The sequence below is a fragment of the Aulonocara stuartgranti genome (assembly GCF_965226115.1).
Source record: "Aulonocara stuartgranti genome assembly, chromosome: 18".
Classification (NCBI taxonomy): domain Eukaryota; kingdom Metazoa; phylum Chordata; class Actinopteri; order Cichliformes; family Cichlidae; genus Aulonocara; species Aulonocara stuartgranti.
The window spans coordinates 26,684,945-26,703,749 of record NC_138954.1 but is presented as its reverse complement, the minus strand read 5'-3'; the positions used below and the strand labels follow the sequence as shown (position 1 = coordinate 26,703,749).

The window sequence follows — 18,805 nt, the reverse complement described above, 5'->3', positions numbered from 1 at the left end:
CACCTATTACACAAACATTCATTAAAAAGTACTTTTAACCTACGCCTGACATGCTCTTAAATACACTGCAATAGATGCAAGTTAATTACAGTTGACAAAATTAACTTACTGAGCCACAGCCACCACCTAAATCCAGCCCAGATTATTCAATTATATCAATGAACACAACAATTCACTCCAGCGTGCATGTCTTTGGACTGAGGACGCCAGCGTGAGGTAAAGAACACATTTGTGAAGTAATACAAGGATAGAACACCTGCCCATATCATTTGTTCTTAAGATATCATTTGTAACCCTGATAAGCACAGCCTCAGTACTGGGATGCTTTAACAGAGGGGGGGGGGACTCCAGGTCTCATGTGACAGTGTCCTGCATATTTTAGATTTTAGATTGCACCCTGGGTCAACACACCTGAATCAAATGATGTGTTTTTTACCAGGCCTCTGGAGAACTTCAAAACATGTTGAGGTAATTTAGCAATTTGAATCAGCTGTGTTGGATCAAGGACACATCTAAAAGCTGCAGGACACCGGCCATTGAGGCCTGGAGTTCCCCCACCACTGCCTCAAACTCAGTCATAAGAAAAGACTGTACACAAACAGGATAGGAAAACCAAACGGTGTCATAAAGGCATAACTCGATGTCAACTATTTATTAGATGTTACACTGAAACAACAGCAAAAAAAAAAAAAGAAAGAAAGAAATGTAAACAACATTTCTGGAAACAGTCATAACTAAGCAACCACAAGTGAACACTTAACTGTTACTGGTATTTAGACAAAGTGTAACCGTTTAATATGTGCACCATTACTCATTTCAGTGACTTCCAGAGTAATGAAAACAAACAAAAAAAACAAAAACAAACGACTACTATTCGCAAAAAGTAGGTGATATCACAGTTCAATTAGTATTCATGAGGGTTTTTTTCTTCACAGCAGAGGGTCAAAGTCATAACATCAATCTCCATAAAGTGATAATTAGGTGTCAGCATATAGCGGTGGGGGAGGAAGAAGTTCCAGCTCTGTGAAGTCAACTTCTTGTTCACTGTCAAGAAGAACACAGGGCATTACAACAGTTTATGAGAAAGGGTTAGGTAAGATGTTTTTTCTAAGTATTACAGTACATGCTTCTATGGGTACTCAGTTTAATGTTTGTCATAATAACAAAGTTAGGCTTTCTGATCAGAAGGAAACAGGAGACACTTACGGATATGGAGGCTCCTCAACCGCACTCAAGAAGTCTAGATAAAGACGAACAGATACAAGTGTCACATCAGCTTTGAACAACCAGCAACGCAAAATAACTAACAGCAGCATGACTCCAGGTCATTTAAAGCAGATAAAGGTTTCTCAAGTTATTTTCCATTAGGGAAAAAGTCTCCCGTGTTTAGCTTCACCATTAGAATCAGAATCAGAAACTTTATTGTCATTGTCATGAGAACAACGAAATTAAGAATGGTCCCCGATCATTGCATCATCCCTAGCAATATCAAAATATAAATAAAACAATAAAATTCAATAAATAAAATAGATAGAATACTTAAAATACTAATAAGATATAACAGTAAAACATTCACATACATTCCCACACACATGCTTCAGACCGTGCATAGATTAACACAAGAGTGGCGTGATGGACATTTTTTTGTAGTATTCAGATGTGTTATTGCAGTTGGATAACAGCTGTGTTTGAGTCTATTAGTCCTTGCTCTGATTGCCCTGTACCGTCTGCCTGAGGGCAACAGTTCGAACAGGGAGTGGCCAGGATGTGAGGTGTCTTTTATGATGTTTTGGGCCTTTTTAAAACAGTGGGCGTTGTGTAGAACTTCCAGTGTGGGGAGAGGGCAGCCAGTGATCTTTTGGGCGGTGTTAATGATCCCTTGGAGTGCTTTCCTCTGAGCCCCTGTGCAGCTAGTGTACCAGATGCATATGCATATTATCAGTGAGGGCGACATGTGGTGACAACAGTGGAGCCATGGCAGAGAATGGGAGGGGAAAAACAAAAACAACACACCACTTACTCTGAGGTTCATGGCTAAACAGGACACAAGAAGAGGAAAGAACAGTGCTGTTGAATATAAAGACAAGCAGCTAGAAACATGACAAGTTTGCATAAATAGTGTCTGAGGTTAAAGGTTACAAAAATAAAACCTTGTAAACTTTGCTCCATCATCATCATCATCATCATCATCATCATCATCATGGACATCACCAAGTTCATCTTTGGTCTGGTGAAAGAAGACTGCCAACTTCTGCAGGGCTTCATGCTTAATTCTGAAGAGCAGAAGTAATGTTGCAAAATTAGTTGTTTTATTTTGTCCAGCTTCCAAATTCTTCCACGGAAACAAGACTGTGCAGGGTGAGTAGAACCCAACACAACACCTCCCTGAAGCAGAGCTTTTTATTAAAGGCTACTTTTTGTACTTCCTGGAACAGAAGACAAAACGTTTTATCAAATTTGTATTGGCCTGAGGTTTCAAAGTAAAAGCCTGGTTATAAAAGGCTCAAAAAGCTTCCTTCAGCTAAGGTAAAAGCCTTCAAGGCAATGCTATCAAAGTCAATTTTTGTAATTTAGTTTTAGGCTTAACCTAAACTCAGTGTTCCATAAAAAAGAAGAAAACTTATGTTACAAATCCACAGTTTAAAAAAAACAAAAAACAAACAAAAATTAATAGTGGCGATCCTTTGTGTATTAGTAAGATGTTGATAAGTAGGTTAAATAAAACAGCAAGCGTTGGTTATTTAACCATTTCTGCCACTTAGGATTTAAAATATCCCAATATTTTGGACTTCAAGCTTTGCTCACTTAGACAATCAGCAGCTTTTCTCTCTTCTGATTAATTGTTTCGCTTAAATTTCAAGTAAATTGGCCAATATTTTACCAGCTGGCGCCCTCCCTTTGTCGGATGTGATTACAAATTGAATAGCTTTTAGATTTATACAGTTGCTCGCACAAAAGAATAAACTGGAATACCTCACAGATGATTATAATTGGAGTTTTTTAATCATTTTGTAAAAGAAAATGATGCCAATCAAGAAAAATCATAAACAAGTAACAGGTTAACAAAAAGAGAACCCAGCAGTTAGCCGGTTTCTCGGTTTGGTGATTCGCCTTTCTCGGGCAGACTGTTAATCAGCTAAGATTTTTAAGTTTATCATCCAGTGTGGCAATGATAGTCTTTAGTCGCTCCTGTAATCAGTGGAGGTCTCTAGAAACACTCCCTGTATCGCTACAGCTTCAAGGACCTTGTAAAATGTGTCCCAATATTGTTTTTGCTCCTCTTCCACCTTTAATATTTACCTGCTCATTAACACAGTAAGTGATCATAAATTAGTCCACAACACAGTATATATACCCTTGCTAAGAAGCAGTGCAGTAATGTTTATGAAGGGTTTGAAAGGGAAATAATGCGTCTGCTCTGACATCCGTGTTTGAGACTTACTGCGAGTGCAGGTCATCCAAGTTGGCGTCATTCGGTGTGTTCTGGGCACCAGCATGAACACATGCTGACAAAGTGAACAAATGAAGGGCAGAGGTGTAAGCGGAAGGGCGAGACAGGAACGGGGTTAGTTAAAATGCAGACTGAAGAGGAAGGAAGTAAGAAAAACATATGGTAAAAGTGCACATCAAAGCCCTGCTGCAGTCTGCCATTGCATAAAACAACCAGAGTTCCCTTTAAACAGGAGAGGGTGGGGGTGTGGGTAGGCATCTTCTGTTGGCCCATTTCAACTTCAAAAAGACGGGACATAAAAATGTACTCACACGTCTCGGGCACTGAAGCCGTCTGCTGAGAAAAGCTGCTACCCACATTGAAGAGAAAGAATATTTAATGTTCATTTGTCATTTTTAGAAGTGACACTGATCAAAAAGCTGCTTTGAATAAATGCCAAACATCTTACTGGCTCTCACTGAATGGTGAGAGGGTCTCATCTTCATAGGCCCACTCCTCGCTGTCATCTGTGACTGTGTGAAGAAGGAAAAAGGAATAAAACAAACAATGAAGCCTGACAAGCATGCTAATGAAAGCCCATGAATTCCATCAGTATCATAAAATAACATCCGGCCGTAAAGCAGATGACAGCAGTTAAGTGATGCAGGCTGGGATCCAGCCTAAGTTTCAGTCATACAGAGCCTCCTGAAACTTACAACTGCTTGTTAGAAAAGGCTGGTTTGAGGATCTGAAAAACAAAGAAAAAAGTGAATCATGGCACTGTTTTGTTTTGTTTTTAATTGAGAAACTAAAAATTTGATCAGTGTGCTACCCAGTACCTGCTTCCAATACTTATGTTATCTCCCTCCACGTTGCCTCCTCGCCCTGCTGCTTGAGCCTTCTTGCCGAGTTCCAGCATCTCCTTGATATTTAGCTCCACATTCATCACTGAAATATAACCATCTGCAAGGAGAGAGCAGCAAAGTAATGACACCAAATGTGGAAACACTCCTGTTGTATCAACATCTGTTGTATCCATGCTATGTTTTTAAAGTCCAGATGCTATTAAGCCATTCTTATTTCACACTTACAAATAACACAAAAGTGAACTCACACTTGTTGTTGGCGTCTCGGGCCAACCATTTGCCTTTGGGGCAGTTGGTGGTGCGGATAATGCTGACCGTGTCCCCGCTCTTCACAGGCAGATCATTCTTGCGGACTTTACTGGCCACCATCACCTTGGCATGGTACATCGGCTCTTCGTCCCCCGTCACCTACGAGGTCACGTAAAAGACTGTATGTAAACAATGACGTTAGAGTTTTAAGGTTCAATATTAACATTTTGACCACTGCCCTGTCTTTTTTCTTTTTGGGTGGACGGAGGCTGGAGTGCCAATTAATCTGCTAATGTTTGCAAGCTTGGAGAGCAAGCTGCATTCATAAACCCTGCGGCTGCAACACACACACACACACACACACACACACACACACTATTGCTAAGATTACAAAGCACTTACTCATCGGCCTCAGCTGTCGGTGTCTGAACACCTGTAAAATCGACTTAGCCACTCAGAGTTGTTATGAGCAAGTGAACTATCCACAGCAGTGAAAACTGTTTTTTCTACCAGGTTGTAAACAAGCTTTTTAATGCTGTAAAGTTGGACATTTTAACACGAGACTATGGGGATTCCTACAGGTACTGGAGTTTTTAACACTTTCTGCATTGGTTTCATTTTCAGAAGCTGTCCTTGGATGTCACACACTCACAGGCTGGCAAACTGAAAACAAATATTTGTTTTGTTGTATTCATAAAGACTTGAAATTAGACTTCTAGTTAGTGAAATTGATCACATCAGGAACACATTTACTGAGGTTATACATGAAAGGATTTTTTATTTTTATTTCCAGAAAACACAGGTGTCACCCTCTGCTGGCTATTAGAAAGAAAGGTATATGGTACTTTTTCAGACCCTAAAGCCACATCCATCTGTTATACATTATAGGAGTCACATCTTAGCAATGAGCTGCACTGTCTTACAAATACCTAAGCAGCAAAAAAAGTAAAGCACAAAAATGTTTTACATCTCTGAAGAGATGCTGCACTGATTCTATGTTTGAAGTTTTATTAAAAAAAAAAAAACCCTAAAAATTCAGGAAGTAACATTTCCCAACTGTGACTTAGAAAAGCTGAATAAACAGTAACCAAAGGAAACTAAAATCAAAAGTCATCATCTCAAAACAAATCACCCCCTTACTTTGAACTTCTTTTTCATTTCATTTTCCTTCTTCTCCCTCTCTTTTTGCTCCTTTTTTTCCTTTTCCAATCGTTGTTTCTCCCGCTTCTTCTGTTCTTTATGGTCGGCGGGGTTGGGAGTGTTCATCATGCTAAGAAAAATGTGAAAAAAGGGATTTGAGTAGCTTGTTTTTTTAAATCACATGTTAAGTAAAAAGATTTACATGTCTGACATACCTGTGCATATGATTATGTGCCAAATGTTCACCCGATACACAAACCCTGCAGTTTGATAACCATAGGAAGGGAATGGATGTCACAGTGTCAATAACAGAACAAAGGTATTATGTTTACGAGAAGGGAAGGAGGGAATGAAAGACGGGAAAAAAGAAAAAGCATACCATGGATTCTTTTGCCTTTTAACACATGACTCCTTTTGAGAAAAAACCCAAAAAAGACAACACTAGATACAAAAATACACAGTAAAATACACTTTTTAAAGTTGCTAAGATGATTATATACTCCGATTTAAAAATGAGTTACCTTTGGCTGGTGGTCCACGTATGGATCTGTAAAAAGCAAAAGCAAACAGTGATTATAAATGAGAATAAATATCTGCAAATGGTTTTATTTTAAGAATAAAATGTGTGTGAAGTACTTACTCTTCAGTCCGCCTTTTCTTTTGGTGGAGTTTTGGCTCAAAGTGAATTTGTTCATATTCTCAACATCTTCATATATGTTAGTATACGTTTCATAGTAACTGTCCTGTTGATGTCCACTGTAAGGGGAAAGTATAAACAGCACACTGTTATATGAAGAAGGAAAAAAAAACTGATTCCAGTTACTATAAAACTTACCATGAGTGGCTACTGAGCTCTCTTTCCTCTGGGAAAGACTGACACTCAGCAACTCCCACATCAGTTTCATCAGACGGAGATTTAGGAAAAGAATCGACAAGCACCTCTTTGCTCTGGGACCTCTGCTGTGGTATAGCAGACTCTGGGAACTCCAACAAGTTTATTGGTTCAGAGAAGCTGGCTGGATCAAGGGGTATTATGTTTTCACTTCCAAGGTTCAGATCTTGGATGATGGAGCTCACACGAGGCCCCACAGGATTGTGCGCTGACAAGTCAGCTTGTGGATGCTCAGCGTCGACAGCTGTGTGAGGGTTAGCGCCGACTAAGTCTAAGGCCTCCAGTTCTAGTGCAGCAACATCAACACCTCCACTTTCTGCTGTTTCCATCTCTGTATTTTCAAAGTCTGGAAACTCTGGGGCATCCAGCAGAGGGTTGGAGACGGGTGGGTGCTCAGACTCTGCTTGGCTAACGTTTGGTGACACCACTATAATAAGAAAGTAAAAGCAGTATTTGAACAGATGTTAGGCCTCACCACAAAAAGAGGAATAATGTGAACTGCAGAGAGGATAATGCTAAGTCACTGATGACTAAGCACATGAACTGTGGCCACAGAACTGAAGATGCAAAAAGAGGAAAAAGAAGAAGAAATGAAACATTAATCTCTATAAACAGACTGATAGCCTTTTCCAACATGCATCTGTTTAACCTGAGATGTTATTAGGAGTACTGCTAATAAATAATCATTCTAACTGACGCTATATAGACAGCAGCTGATGTTAAAACCTAAAATAAAACCTACATTTTCCTATTTTTCCAACATTAATCAGGTTTTTCTTAAGATCAAGAAACCTTTTGTTGTCAACTATGTTTTCTAATATGACTGATCGCAGCCCAAGTAATTTGTCAGATTATTCTGACACCTAATGCGCAGTTTGAGATGCAGGTAAACTGTCTATGTGACAGCAAGAGAGGACAGAATTTGCTAAAACGCATCAGCTAACCTTCGCTGACATTTTCTAATAGGTTTTTAACGCAAATCTATTCTCTGCTATTGCTCCCAGTGGCCATGTCTGTAGACTTCGTGAGACTCTCATACCAGTAAACAGAGGCGCATGGTAATAGCTGAGATCTACTAATGGAGGTCTGAGGGGCTTTGCCGGCACTGGCCCCAGTGTTCTCAGATCAGGCAGAGGCTTCTTTAGTGGGACACATGGTGGATGAAGTTCAACAGTCTTCACTGGCATATTTTCAGATTTCTCTCTGCCAAGCTGCTTATCCAGTGCCGATTCTTGAGGGGGAAAAGCATTAAATATGAATAGTATTAGCAATGTATATAAAAATTTATGTTATAACATTAACACACATGATGAAACTGCAGATTTTGACATTTGTCACTCTGCATATAGCTTACTGCATAAAGCGTTGTTGGTTTTGAAGAAAGGCCGGGCTGAGATACAAGCCAGATGTGAAAGACACACTGGTGGGGGGGTGGGCAGATCAGCGGTCCTCGGTGGTGGAGTAAACTCCTTGCCTGTGTTGTCAGGGGAATGCAAGCTCTTGGGTTTGGAAGAGATCAACATGTTTCGGCGTGAGAATTTCTTCTTGGCCCTCTCCAAAGTGCTCATAATTTTATTGTCAGAATCGACTGTGGTCTCTGCTGAAGGAGGGGTGACTGGGACATCTGGACTGGAGAGGGGGTATTCACTGTTTGATTGGTCACTTTGGAGTGAAGCCCCATCCTCTGTGGTTTGTTTTTCCACTGATGGCAACTCACCAGGAGTGCTACACGGTCTGGTGGTCAAATCACCATATGTGGGCTCATCTCCGCTTTCCGCACTGACCTTTGATGCTTTGACTGATTTGAATGGAAGCAGCAAAGCCTTCTTCTTGACTTTAGTTTGTGGCAAGGCTTCCTTCCCCAACTCTGGTTCGGGTTTGTACTCTCTCCTGAATGGTGTTTCTGTCTTCTGATCTTTTGCGGGCAGGACAGGAAGCACCAGCGGCATGTATCGAGAATGCCTTGCTGTGCCGTCTCCATTAGTAAGCTGAGATGACAGGGAGGTCCGCTGAGGTTGCAGCGGAAAGGAAATCGGCCTCTTGCCTCCAGACAGTCGCAGTGCATCTCTGAAAATGACACGAGGAAGCGCTGGTGTCTTGTTTTCTGCAGCAGTATTAATACTGCTAACCACAGTGCAGTGACCTCCAGGTGGAAGAATCTGTTTGGGTTTTTCAGCAACAGCTGGACGGCTGGTTTTGGATTGAGCCAGGAGAGCCTCTTCCTGAAATTTGGCCCTCAGTGCTTTGAAGTTGATTGGTCCCTCCTAAATAAAAAAAAAAAAAAAAAAACGTAAGTAAAAGAAAGCACAGAAGTATAAGGGATGTTATATGGTCATTTTAACTCTTTTCCCTCATAAAGACAAGGTTTGATGCCCTCCTCTGAACCCTTAATGACGAGCGCTGACACCTCAGTATATATCTATAAAGACGTGGTGTGACAACCATTAGAAGAGTTTGTCGTTTTCCAAGGAAAGCTACATGGGCAGAGACCACCCTCACTAACCTCTGGTACAAACCCAGTCATTGTTTCTATAAGCAGGCCCGAAATATGACAGAAACTGCTCAGTTTAGAAAAAAAAAAAAGCTTCAAGGGTTGCTGCTGCTCGGCATTCAAGGGGTAAAGAGATAAGCCTGCAAAAATTACAAAAGACGTCTTTTCCTCATTTACTCCCCTGAAAGTGATACAGAAATAATTTTGCGTTCCATCTGTCCAACAAAATTGCTATAATTCAACAGGTAATGTTTGCATATGCTGAGAAACAGGAATGAAAATAAACTTTCTAAGTTTCCAATCCTACCTTACCTACCAATCATACAAATGACACGTGAAGGTACCTTTTTTTGGTACTTTAGAACTATTTTTCTAACTGCAGAGTTTAAAGTAGTAATCCGCTCACCTAAATTTAATGTCTCTGCTTTAAGCTTTCTTTCTTTTCCCCGAAAAAACAAAACTACACCCTTTTGGTAATTGCGAGGCTTTTTTTTCCCACAAGTCGCTGGTCATTTAAAACCCAAGTGTTTGTTGGTTAATTAAGATGCTACTGAACAGATTAAGCCTTCATATATTGTTTTAATCAATAATAGATGTAGAAAATTTAAGACATCCATGTTTCTCAAAAGCGATCAAAAGGAAAAACTGCTATCACTGTGAGCACCGAAACGACTTTCATATATTTAACTGGGTTGGTCGTAAAAATGACGATTTTATTTCAAAAGTATTTTTTTTCCCCGTTCTATCAGTTAAGTAAGCCATACTCGTGTGTTAGAAAGAGTAAAGCAGCAGCAGAAGCACATTAGCAGAAAGAAAAGCAATACAAGTAAATTAGCTTTCTATTTAACTGCCCTTTAGCTAATTAAACCTGCTATAAAAGCCTTGTAACTTTACCTCTTCCATTGTAGCTTCTGTCTGTCATCGCTGTTAAGGACCGAGCATTTGAAAGACGGTTTCAATTTTAATACCGAGACGCTGTTTACTTTTTTTTTTTTTAAACAGCGACCTAACAGCTCTGGTTAATCACGGTGAAGGCTAAAACAAACAATTTGAAAGAGCCGCTGAATGACGCACCTGCGTGCTGCACTCGACCTACGTGCGCGTTCACGTTTCCTCGATCAACGAATCAGGAGCGTCGAAGGCGCAACGTGCGTGGATAGGGATTTATTTTGATAACGATAACTAATTTTCCACTTACAGTTTTTAATTTTAACGCATCTTCTTTTGTCCATATCAACCTCTCACCTCTCCAAGAAGATTCATGAAATTCGGTGAGGTATCGGAAAATTTCATTACATATCATAATTTAAATAAATGGATATCAACTTTGCACACAGTGAAGGTTCAGTTTCACATTTGTAAAGTATGTCATAGAAAAAGGTTGCAATAGATGATTTTTAAAAAAGACAGAGAAAAACTTTCCTAACTGTTGTAATCGCATGTGTTTACTCTTGATCAATCATTTACTGTGGCTGATCAAGGCAACAGTGTCAAGAGTCCCCTCAGGACCCCTTCAGGATCACAATATCTGATTTGCGATGTGGCTCTGAGTCTTTAGGAATCGCTGTTTATTTTCACTATGGGGACATTCCTTCGTTTACTCCTTGGTTTATGCACACTGCATCTGTTTGTCAGTTCTGACACAATTGTTGACGCATCCAGGACGCCATGGACAACAGCTAAAAACAGGTACAGTATTTTTCACCTCACCACTTCTTGCATTTACACCTTAATAGCTTTTATTTATCATATCTCATGCACAATGGGATTTACAAATGGAACTAAGATAATAATAATAATTATGTGGGTCAGGAGGGCCAGAGCTGTGAACAAACCGACACCTATCGACTGTAGACTGGGGAGCTGGTCATCTTGGACACCATGTGACTCCTGCACAGACAGAAAGGTGATTATGCTTTTTTCACTAAACATTTAAATATGATTAATGTTGTTCACAGTGCTTGGTATGGCTGGCTTGTGCAATACTTTGCTACTGCAACTTTCTTCCAAACACTGACATTTCACAGTTTGTTTTGCAAAGTAACTCAGATCACATCAGGAGAGTCAATAAAGTGGGCCGTGGCTGTACTCTGTCCCCGATGTTCCTGGAAGCTCTCTTATAACTTTATAACTCATCAATAAATATCAAATGTTGTACAATTTTAATTTTACGATTCTTCTACTATGAGCATGAATGGATGAATTCAGAGAATTTAACTCATTTTGAACTTGGTTTTAGTTCAGTTTCCGATACTTAGAGAAACCTTCACAGTTTGGTGGGACTGAGTGTACTGATGTACTCTGGAGGAGGGAGATGTGTCCCAGATCAGCCACGCCGTGTCTGGTCCCAGATTACTGCGAAGAGAGCTTCACCTGCAAAGAAACAGGTAAGGACCATCTACGACCATTCAGGCAACAAATGCTGAAGGTGATTTCTCTATGTCTTTTCACTAGCATGCATGGCATGCTGCAAGCATTTGTGTGTCAGGAAGTCAATTCTGATAAATGTGCGTCCTTACTTACTTTGTTTCTAGGGCGTTGCATCAGCCATTCGCTTCAATGTAATGGAGAGCCAGACTGTGATGATTTTTCTGATGAGGATGGATGTGAAAATGTTAACCAGAGAAACGACAAGTGTTCCACCCTCATACCGATCCCTGGTGCGGAGCGTGGCACGCAAGGGTGAATAATGTGCTGTGATGAATGCACATGCACATGTAGTTTACATCACCTATGGAAAGTTGTACAATATGTGACTTCATTAGCAGTCAGTGGCATCTCAGTGGCTACAGCCATCTTTTATATTGTCTATTGTTATGCCTTGAAACGGGCATACTGCTGTGACCCTGGTGAAAGCCACCTTTCAGTATTGTTTGGCCTGCTTGTGGCCTAAGATTTAAATGATTAAAATGCATTTATAAGGTTTTTTTGGTGCATAAATGTAAAAAAAATAGGTAATTTTAGCTCATTGCTAGGTGGTTGCCAGGCAACATGACACTGTACAATTTATAATTCACCCTTTATGGATATAAATGTGGTAAATTGCGGTAAAATAAAAATAATGTCATGTTTTTACAAAATATTCTAGGTGCATAAATGTGAAAAACTACCCAGCAACATTTTACCCATGCTGCTGGGTAGTTGCTAGGCAACACGATGAAGCATAATTTCTGCTATTGATTAAAACCTCAGGGGCCTAATTTTTACCTGTGCGCCAAGTTTGGTGGCTCAACTCCTGATTGTGTAGGACGAGTTGGTGGCCAAAGAAACAAACATGCAAACAGAGATTTTCTGTATTATACTAAGATTTATTTATTTATTTATTTTTTAATCACAACCAGTAGCTTGAGGAAAATGGTCACTCTAAAGTTGTCCTTCCTTTTTGTTTTGGATAAAGATGTGGATTACCATTCACTGAACCATTAGCTTATTCAATTATCTGTAAACTAATTAAAGAAAAAAGAAAAAACACATGCGATGCATATCAGAAACTGACATTTTGCCTTCAAAGTAAAAGTTGCACCTTTTGAAGTTGCTATAAAATAGGACCTAAAATATAACAGCAAGTAAAAAGATTGTTAGCAGATTATTTGCGTGTGTATTTTAAAAAAGAACTCAGTTTTGCCACCTCAAGTCATAATATATTTTGTGTGAACAATAAAATGCAAAGCTGTTTCAAGACCTTATAAATAAAATAACTGCATTAAAATGACCCTGCCACAATAAAAGCATTTTTTGCTTTTTTTTTTATGAAGGAGTTGTCAAACAATGTCAGCACGGTGGCGTTTTTGCCTCACAGCTAGAAGGTCCTGGGTTTGATTGGAGTTTGCATGTTCTCCTTATATTTGCGTGGGTGTCTCTCCAGGTTCTCCAGCTTCCTCCCACAGTCCAAAGACATGCAGGGAGTGGGGTTAGGTTAATTGGTGATTCTAAATTGCCCATAGCTGTGAATGTGACCGCGAATGGTTGCCGGTCTCTCTGTGTTGTCTAAAAGGTCCAGGGTTTACCCTGCCTCTCCCTCTATGGTAGCTGGGATAAATGTGCATCACAACCCTGATAATATTCACACCCATTGGTGATCACTTGGTAATTGGTGATCAATATTTATGTAATACGTTAATTAAGTACCTCTTCTTAAAGTTTGCTTCTGTAGTTGAGAATTGTTAAAAGACATATTTTTTTACTTTGCTGTAAAACTGTGACTATTTCACTCCACCATCTATTTTTCCAGGGTCACAGGGGCACTAGAGCTTCTCCTAGCAGTCATAGGATGAAAAGCAAGGTATACATAACATAGAGAGATAGACAGCCTTTCATATTCCCACTTGTGGACAATAAACCTATCCCTTACTCTGGACTGTGAGAGGAAGCTGGAGCACCCAGAGAGAACCTACGCTGGCATGGGTGACATGCAAACTCCACACAGAAACATCTGCCTGAATTTTAACCCAGGACCCTCTTACTGACAGGCACCCCTGTGACCCCCCCAAAACAAAATACTTTGCTCCAGAAACAGTTTTAGCTCCAAAATGCCGGTCCAATTGAACCTTTGATATGCATTTATATCACACTATTTCTTTGTCTTGAAAAAGGATAAATCTGTATCTGAATGTAATTTCTTAATTTGCACTGTTCTTCTTTCTTGTAGCTATAATGTTTTAAGTGGAGAATTAATGGATCATGTACTTGACCCAAGATATTTTGGAGGAGAGTGTGAATATGTCTATAATGGCGAATGGAGAAAATTCACGTATGATGCATTCTGCGAGAACCTGCACTACAATGAAGATGAAAAAAACTACAGAAAACCATACAACTACCATACTTACCATTTTATGGTACTGTAATGTTCTGATTTTTTGTTTTATTTTATTCTACAAAAATATTTTAACGTATCTAACCTGTTACAGGCCCAAGCATCATCAAAGGGCTCTTCTGAATATTTTGATGACATGCTGAGCCTGCTGAAAGCAAGGAAAACAGTGTCATCGTCCAAAAGTGGCTTCACATTTGGAATCTCCCGTGTGGAAGTGGGACTGGGTGGCAGCAGTGAAAATACATTTCTCAATAACATAACACAGTTTGAAAGCCAGGTATATTCTTTTCACCCGAATATTAAAATGTTTTAAATGAAAACAATTACTGTTGATATTGTTGTTAAAATATATTAATGTTCATTATTTGAAATCACTGCTAATTCGTTTTTAATTTAGCATTAAATAATTTAGAGTTAAATAGCTTACGGTATTTCTAGCTACTGAGGCTACCAGCAAATAATTAACCTATGGCTAACTAGATTGTTTATAAGAGGTCACATTCAATCCAACTGGCTTGAGCTAGCTAGCTCAACAGGTACCTTAAGCTAAGAACTCTACCTAGCATTAGCTTCAGTGGTCAAACAAGAATATAGTGTCAGCAAGATTGTACAGTACTGTGTGGAACTATTGAGCTCCTCTTCACTTCTTTATATTTTGGGATTAAAATGGTAAATATGTCAATTAAATGTATACAATTCAAATCAGTCTGAAAGTCAAGATTTGGTATGACTACCATTTGCTCTTTAACATAGTCTAAACTCTCTAAGCAAGATGTCTTTGAGTAGTTTTCAGGAATAGTTCCAGGCTTCTGGAAGGACGTTCAAAGGAAAATGATCAAAATTATCCCACACTGCTTCAGTGATGTTAATGTTGAGGCAGGCATGCTGTCAGGATTCTGGTTTTTAATGGACCAAAGTAGTTTGGGCTGATCCTCATAATTAGAGAAGCACACGCATGTACAAATTAAGAAAACAATTCAAAAGCTATCATTATTATTTTTGGCTGTGATCTGTGAAGACCAAAGTAAGCGTTCCATTCATTTAAATGTGAGATCCAAAGTGTAATTAAGGAAATGTCATCTTATCCATATGGTTTCTGTCATATTGGTGAGACAAGGCAAGAAAAAAAGAGACGGAGTGGTGCACTCTTTGAACCATGAAATTGTTACTTAGGTCAATGTGAAACTGTCTCTTGTGACTGGTCAGAATTCACATATGTTATTATGTTATGTTATATTAAGACTGTGTGTTTGGGATCATTGTCATGCTGAACAATGAACCTGTTACCTATCAGATGCTTCCCAGATGGTATTGTGTGGTAGCTCAAAATATGAAAGTACTCGTCTGTGTTCATAGTTCCATCAATTTCAACAAGATCCAAATGGATCTAGTGAAGATGCATCTTTCAGCTCCGCCTATTTTGCTGGATTTTTCTATTTCTTGGGAAGATAACTTTCAGACATCGTTCATCTGTGTAGACTTCTTCCTCTAGTTTTTTTTTTTTTTAGGACAAACTGAAAAAGTTATCAGCTAAAAGCACTTTGGCAATCACCTGATTAGTAAAAAAAAACCAACAACACTATTTTATGTTCAACCACAAGGTTCAATGGAGCACCTTGGGTTCAAGTCTGGCCCAGACCCCTTTGCCACAGAAACAAAATATAAAGAAGTGAAGGGTGGCACATTTTGTTTCTTTGTATATTTGTTGTTTCACATTCAAAGTGCAAAATCTAGTTGTTATATTGTTTTTTCCCCCTCAGGATTTAGGTTTCATTTGGCTTAATTCAGAAGTGCAAACCGCTCGCTTCAAGATGAGAACTAATAAGCTGATGCTTCATGAAGATTTCTATGTTTCACTCATGGAGCTCCCAGAGGAATACGACTTTGGGATGTACTCTCGCTTCTTCAACACATTTGGCACCCACTATATCACAGAGGGAACTATGGGTGGAACCGTGGAACATGTCATGATTGTCAACAAAACAACACTGAGAAACCTAAGTACTGGAGTTTTCCATTTTGTAATCAGAGTACTCTACCACATTATCACATGCGATGTAAAGTAACCCTTGTTTTGTGTTTTCCCCAATGTTTACAGATATTAACGCTGATGAAGCTGGTTCATGCTTTGGTGCCTCGTTTGGTTTGAGTATTCCAGTTGGCAGCAGTGCAGCAATAGAGCCCAAGCTGTCAGGGAAATTATGCAACAAAGACGGACATTTCAATGAAGGTGAAAAATGGAAATTCTGTCTTTATCTAAATTAACTAGTTAAATTGCTTTCTTTGTAACTTTTTTTCATTTCTTACAAAAACAGGGTTATAGTTTCTTTTGATTTGTTTTTGTATGCACAGATAGAAGAGGTAGTTCAGCTATTATTGAGGACGTTGTCACAAAAGTAAGCGGAGGAATCACAGACAGCAGCGCTGGTCTGAACGCCATCAGGAACCCTGACATGTACCGGAAGTGGGGGTTCTCTCTTAAATATAACCCAGCACTCATTGATTATGAGGTAACTCAGTAAAGTTAAATTATGTATGAATCAAGATGAATTATATATCTTGCTCTTCAACAAATGTTATAAATCTGAGTGTCATTTCTCTCAACACACTGCTGACATCTTCTTGTAATGAACTTTCCTCTTTCTTCTCGTCCTGTCTCTGTCCCACATGCCCTGTAAACTAGATCATGCCGATTCATGAGCTTGTACGTAGCAGCACAGCTGCTGACCACGTAGGTGACAGACTGGCCAACTTGCAGCGAGCCATTGATGAGTATCTGCAGCAGTTTAACCCGTGCCGCTGTGCCCCCTGCAGCAACAATGGGATTCCTGTCCTCTCAGGCACGTCTTGTAATTGCATGTGTAGTTCAGGCTACCAGGGGTACGCCTGCGAAAAGACCAACCGAAGAGGTGAGAAGAAGAAACAGGAACAAGCTGAACATGTTCAAATCACACACAGTATTTCAAAAGACATTAGAAACAAGTAAAAATACAACTGTGACAAATATTGTAGTCGTAATTTTTTAACATTCAGCAGACAAGCTTCACTTGTATATGACCAGTGTTGGTCAAGTAACTTGAAAATAGTAATTAGTTACTAATTACGGATTACTTCGTCGAGAACGTAATCCTGTTACTTTACTGATTACTTATTTTCAAAAGTAATTAGTTACTTTATTGCCTAGTTACTTTTTTAAAAACATGATACACAACTGAATAAAGCAACCGACCTTTCAGCCCAATTCTATTTTCTGAATAATCCATCATATAAAACTGAATCAAATGAAAAAGTCTCTTTTAAAACCTTGTTTTATTAGTTTTAATCTTTTAACTTTATGCACATTGCATCAAGCAAAAATTAAATTATATATAACATTATTTGATTTGAAGGAATTTGTTTAACATTTAAACCTATTTTCTGCATATTCCATCATATAAAATAAATTTTTTGTGTTTACATTCACTCTTTCAAATAGATGCAAGTAAAACACAGCAAAAAATAAATAAAATCAAAGAATTAGTAGCACTAAGTCCTGTTGCTCCTGAATCTATGTTCACCTGTTTAGCAGGAGAAACAAACACAAACAAAGGACTAGAACAGCAACCTGGACATCGTAGAAATTAATTTGAGAAACTAAACTGAAACTAGAACACAAATGAATAACAAAATACAATAAAACTTAAACACTGGGTCACACGACCCAGTACTGTGACTGTTGTGTGGCTCCATGGTGTAGTGGTTAACACATTCACCGTAAAATCCAAAAGCTCCCTGGTTCCGGAAGGGAAGCAAACACAAACCCAGCCTCAGAAGGATCACAAGGTAATGTGCGCTTAGTGCCAGTCATCAAGCCCAGTTAGATGGCAGGGTTGTGTCAGGAAGAGCATAAGGCACGCGATCTTTGCCAAATCAAAATGTGTGGCTCCATCTGCTGTAGTGGCCCCTTGGAAAAAAGGGAGCAGCTCCTCTTTACTGCAGACTGTTGCCTTTTGTAGCCCAAAGCAACATAATAGCTGAGCTAGAATGAACCGACTGCGGTGATAGTTCTCCACTGATTCATATTCAAATAGTCATCTAATCTGTTGTTAGTGAAACTCAAAAATTTAGCTGTTAATGGATCTACACCCTACAGTTCATAATCAACACCTTTAATTTTTATCAACAGAAACCAAGGCAGATGGATCGTGGTCCTGCTGGGGGGCCTGGTCACCCTGTACATCGAGGAGGAAGACCAGGACACGAGTGTGTAATAATCCTCCACCTCAGAATGGCGGAGCCACCTGCTTGGGCTCTGCTTCTCAGACTTGGCCCTGTTAAACACAAGTTTCTTTCAGATTGCTGAGTGAAGATGTGTTAACTACTTAGTGAGCATTTTTTGTATTCCTTTGGAAACATTAAAGTGCTCAAAAATAAAAGAGAAAATTGGAATTTCTGTATTTTTCCGAATAAATGTATGTTCATGCAGATTTTGTGTCCAGTCTTTGTACCTGGCCATTTTCACAGGAAGGCTTTATTGTTTGCTGAGCCACTTAACACTGACCTGAGTCATGTAAGCAAAAAAAGACACCTAACTCAAGGGATGAAACGGTATTAAAATTTAGGATGAAAGAACAAATTTTAAATGATAAATTAGGCACCCTACTGTTACTGGCAGCCTGTCACAAAAACATTAATTTGTTCTCTTTTCTTTTGTTTAATTATTTTTCAATTTGATGAAGAATATCAAAGACAACACAAGTTGAGAGGCATAAAATGGTATTTTTGCACCAACAAGCTGATTCCCAAAGAGTCTTTAGCTGAAAAATTGCCATAGCTTGCCACAGTGTGCAGTGTGTCAATAAAAAATTTGAGGAAACTAAACAAGTGGAGGAAAAATGAAAAAGTAACTTGCCTAAAAGACCATCTACAGCAAATGAAAAGT

At 39.1% G+C, this 18,805-nt stretch overlaps 2 protein-coding genes across 5 annotated transcripts; one reads left to right on the top strand and one right to left on the bottom strand.

The window, feature by feature from the left end:
* Positions 1–622: 622 nt before the first annotated feature.
* LOC309694064 (uncharacterized protein) lies at positions 623–10,148 on the bottom strand. Of its 4 annotated transcripts, none has more exons than XM_082513788.1 (19): positions 9,963–10,148; positions 7,932–8,841; positions 7,617–7,808; positions 6,521–7,004; positions 6,326–6,441; positions 6,207–6,232; positions 6,065–6,126; positions 5,901–5,945; positions 5,686–5,815; positions 4,545–4,704; positions 4,270–4,393; positions 4,147–4,178; positions 3,900–3,963; positions 3,763–3,800; positions 3,443–3,506; positions 2,151–2,273; positions 2,021–2,034; positions 1,207–1,240; positions 623–1,044 (listed from the first exon to the last, which is right to left on the bottom strand). In XM_082513788.1, the coding sequence occupies exons 1-19, from the start codon at positions 9,969–9,971 to the stop codon at positions 978–980; spliced, it is 2,694 nt and encodes an 897-aa protein (XP_082369914.1). In that variant the 5' UTR covers positions 9,972–10,148; the 3' UTR covers positions 623–977. The 4 variants fall into 4 exon arrangements, with proteins under 4 accessions (XP_082369914.1, XP_082369915.1, XP_082369916.1 ...); XM_082513789.1 differs by having other exon boundaries at positions 3,763–3,797; XM_082513790.1 differs by having other exon boundaries at positions 6,065–6,096; positions 9,963–10,147.
* c8a (complement component 8, alpha polypeptide) lies at positions 9,524–18,329 on the top strand. Its single transcript, XM_082513792.1, has 13 exons — positions 9,524–9,541; positions 10,323–10,339; positions 10,550–10,757; positions 10,881–10,974; positions 11,308–11,455; positions 11,603–11,750; positions 13,717–13,906; positions 13,979–14,161; positions 15,645–15,885; positions 15,983–16,114; positions 16,237–16,394; positions 16,568–16,793; positions 18,050–18,329. Exons 3-13 carry the CDS (start codon positions 10,648–10,650, stop codon positions 18,199–18,201), a joined length of 1,782 nt encoding a protein of 593 aa, XP_082369918.1. The 5' UTR covers positions 9,524–9,541; positions 10,323–10,339; positions 10,550–10,647; the 3' UTR covers positions 18,202–18,329.
* Positions 18,330–18,805: the final 476 nt, after the last annotated feature.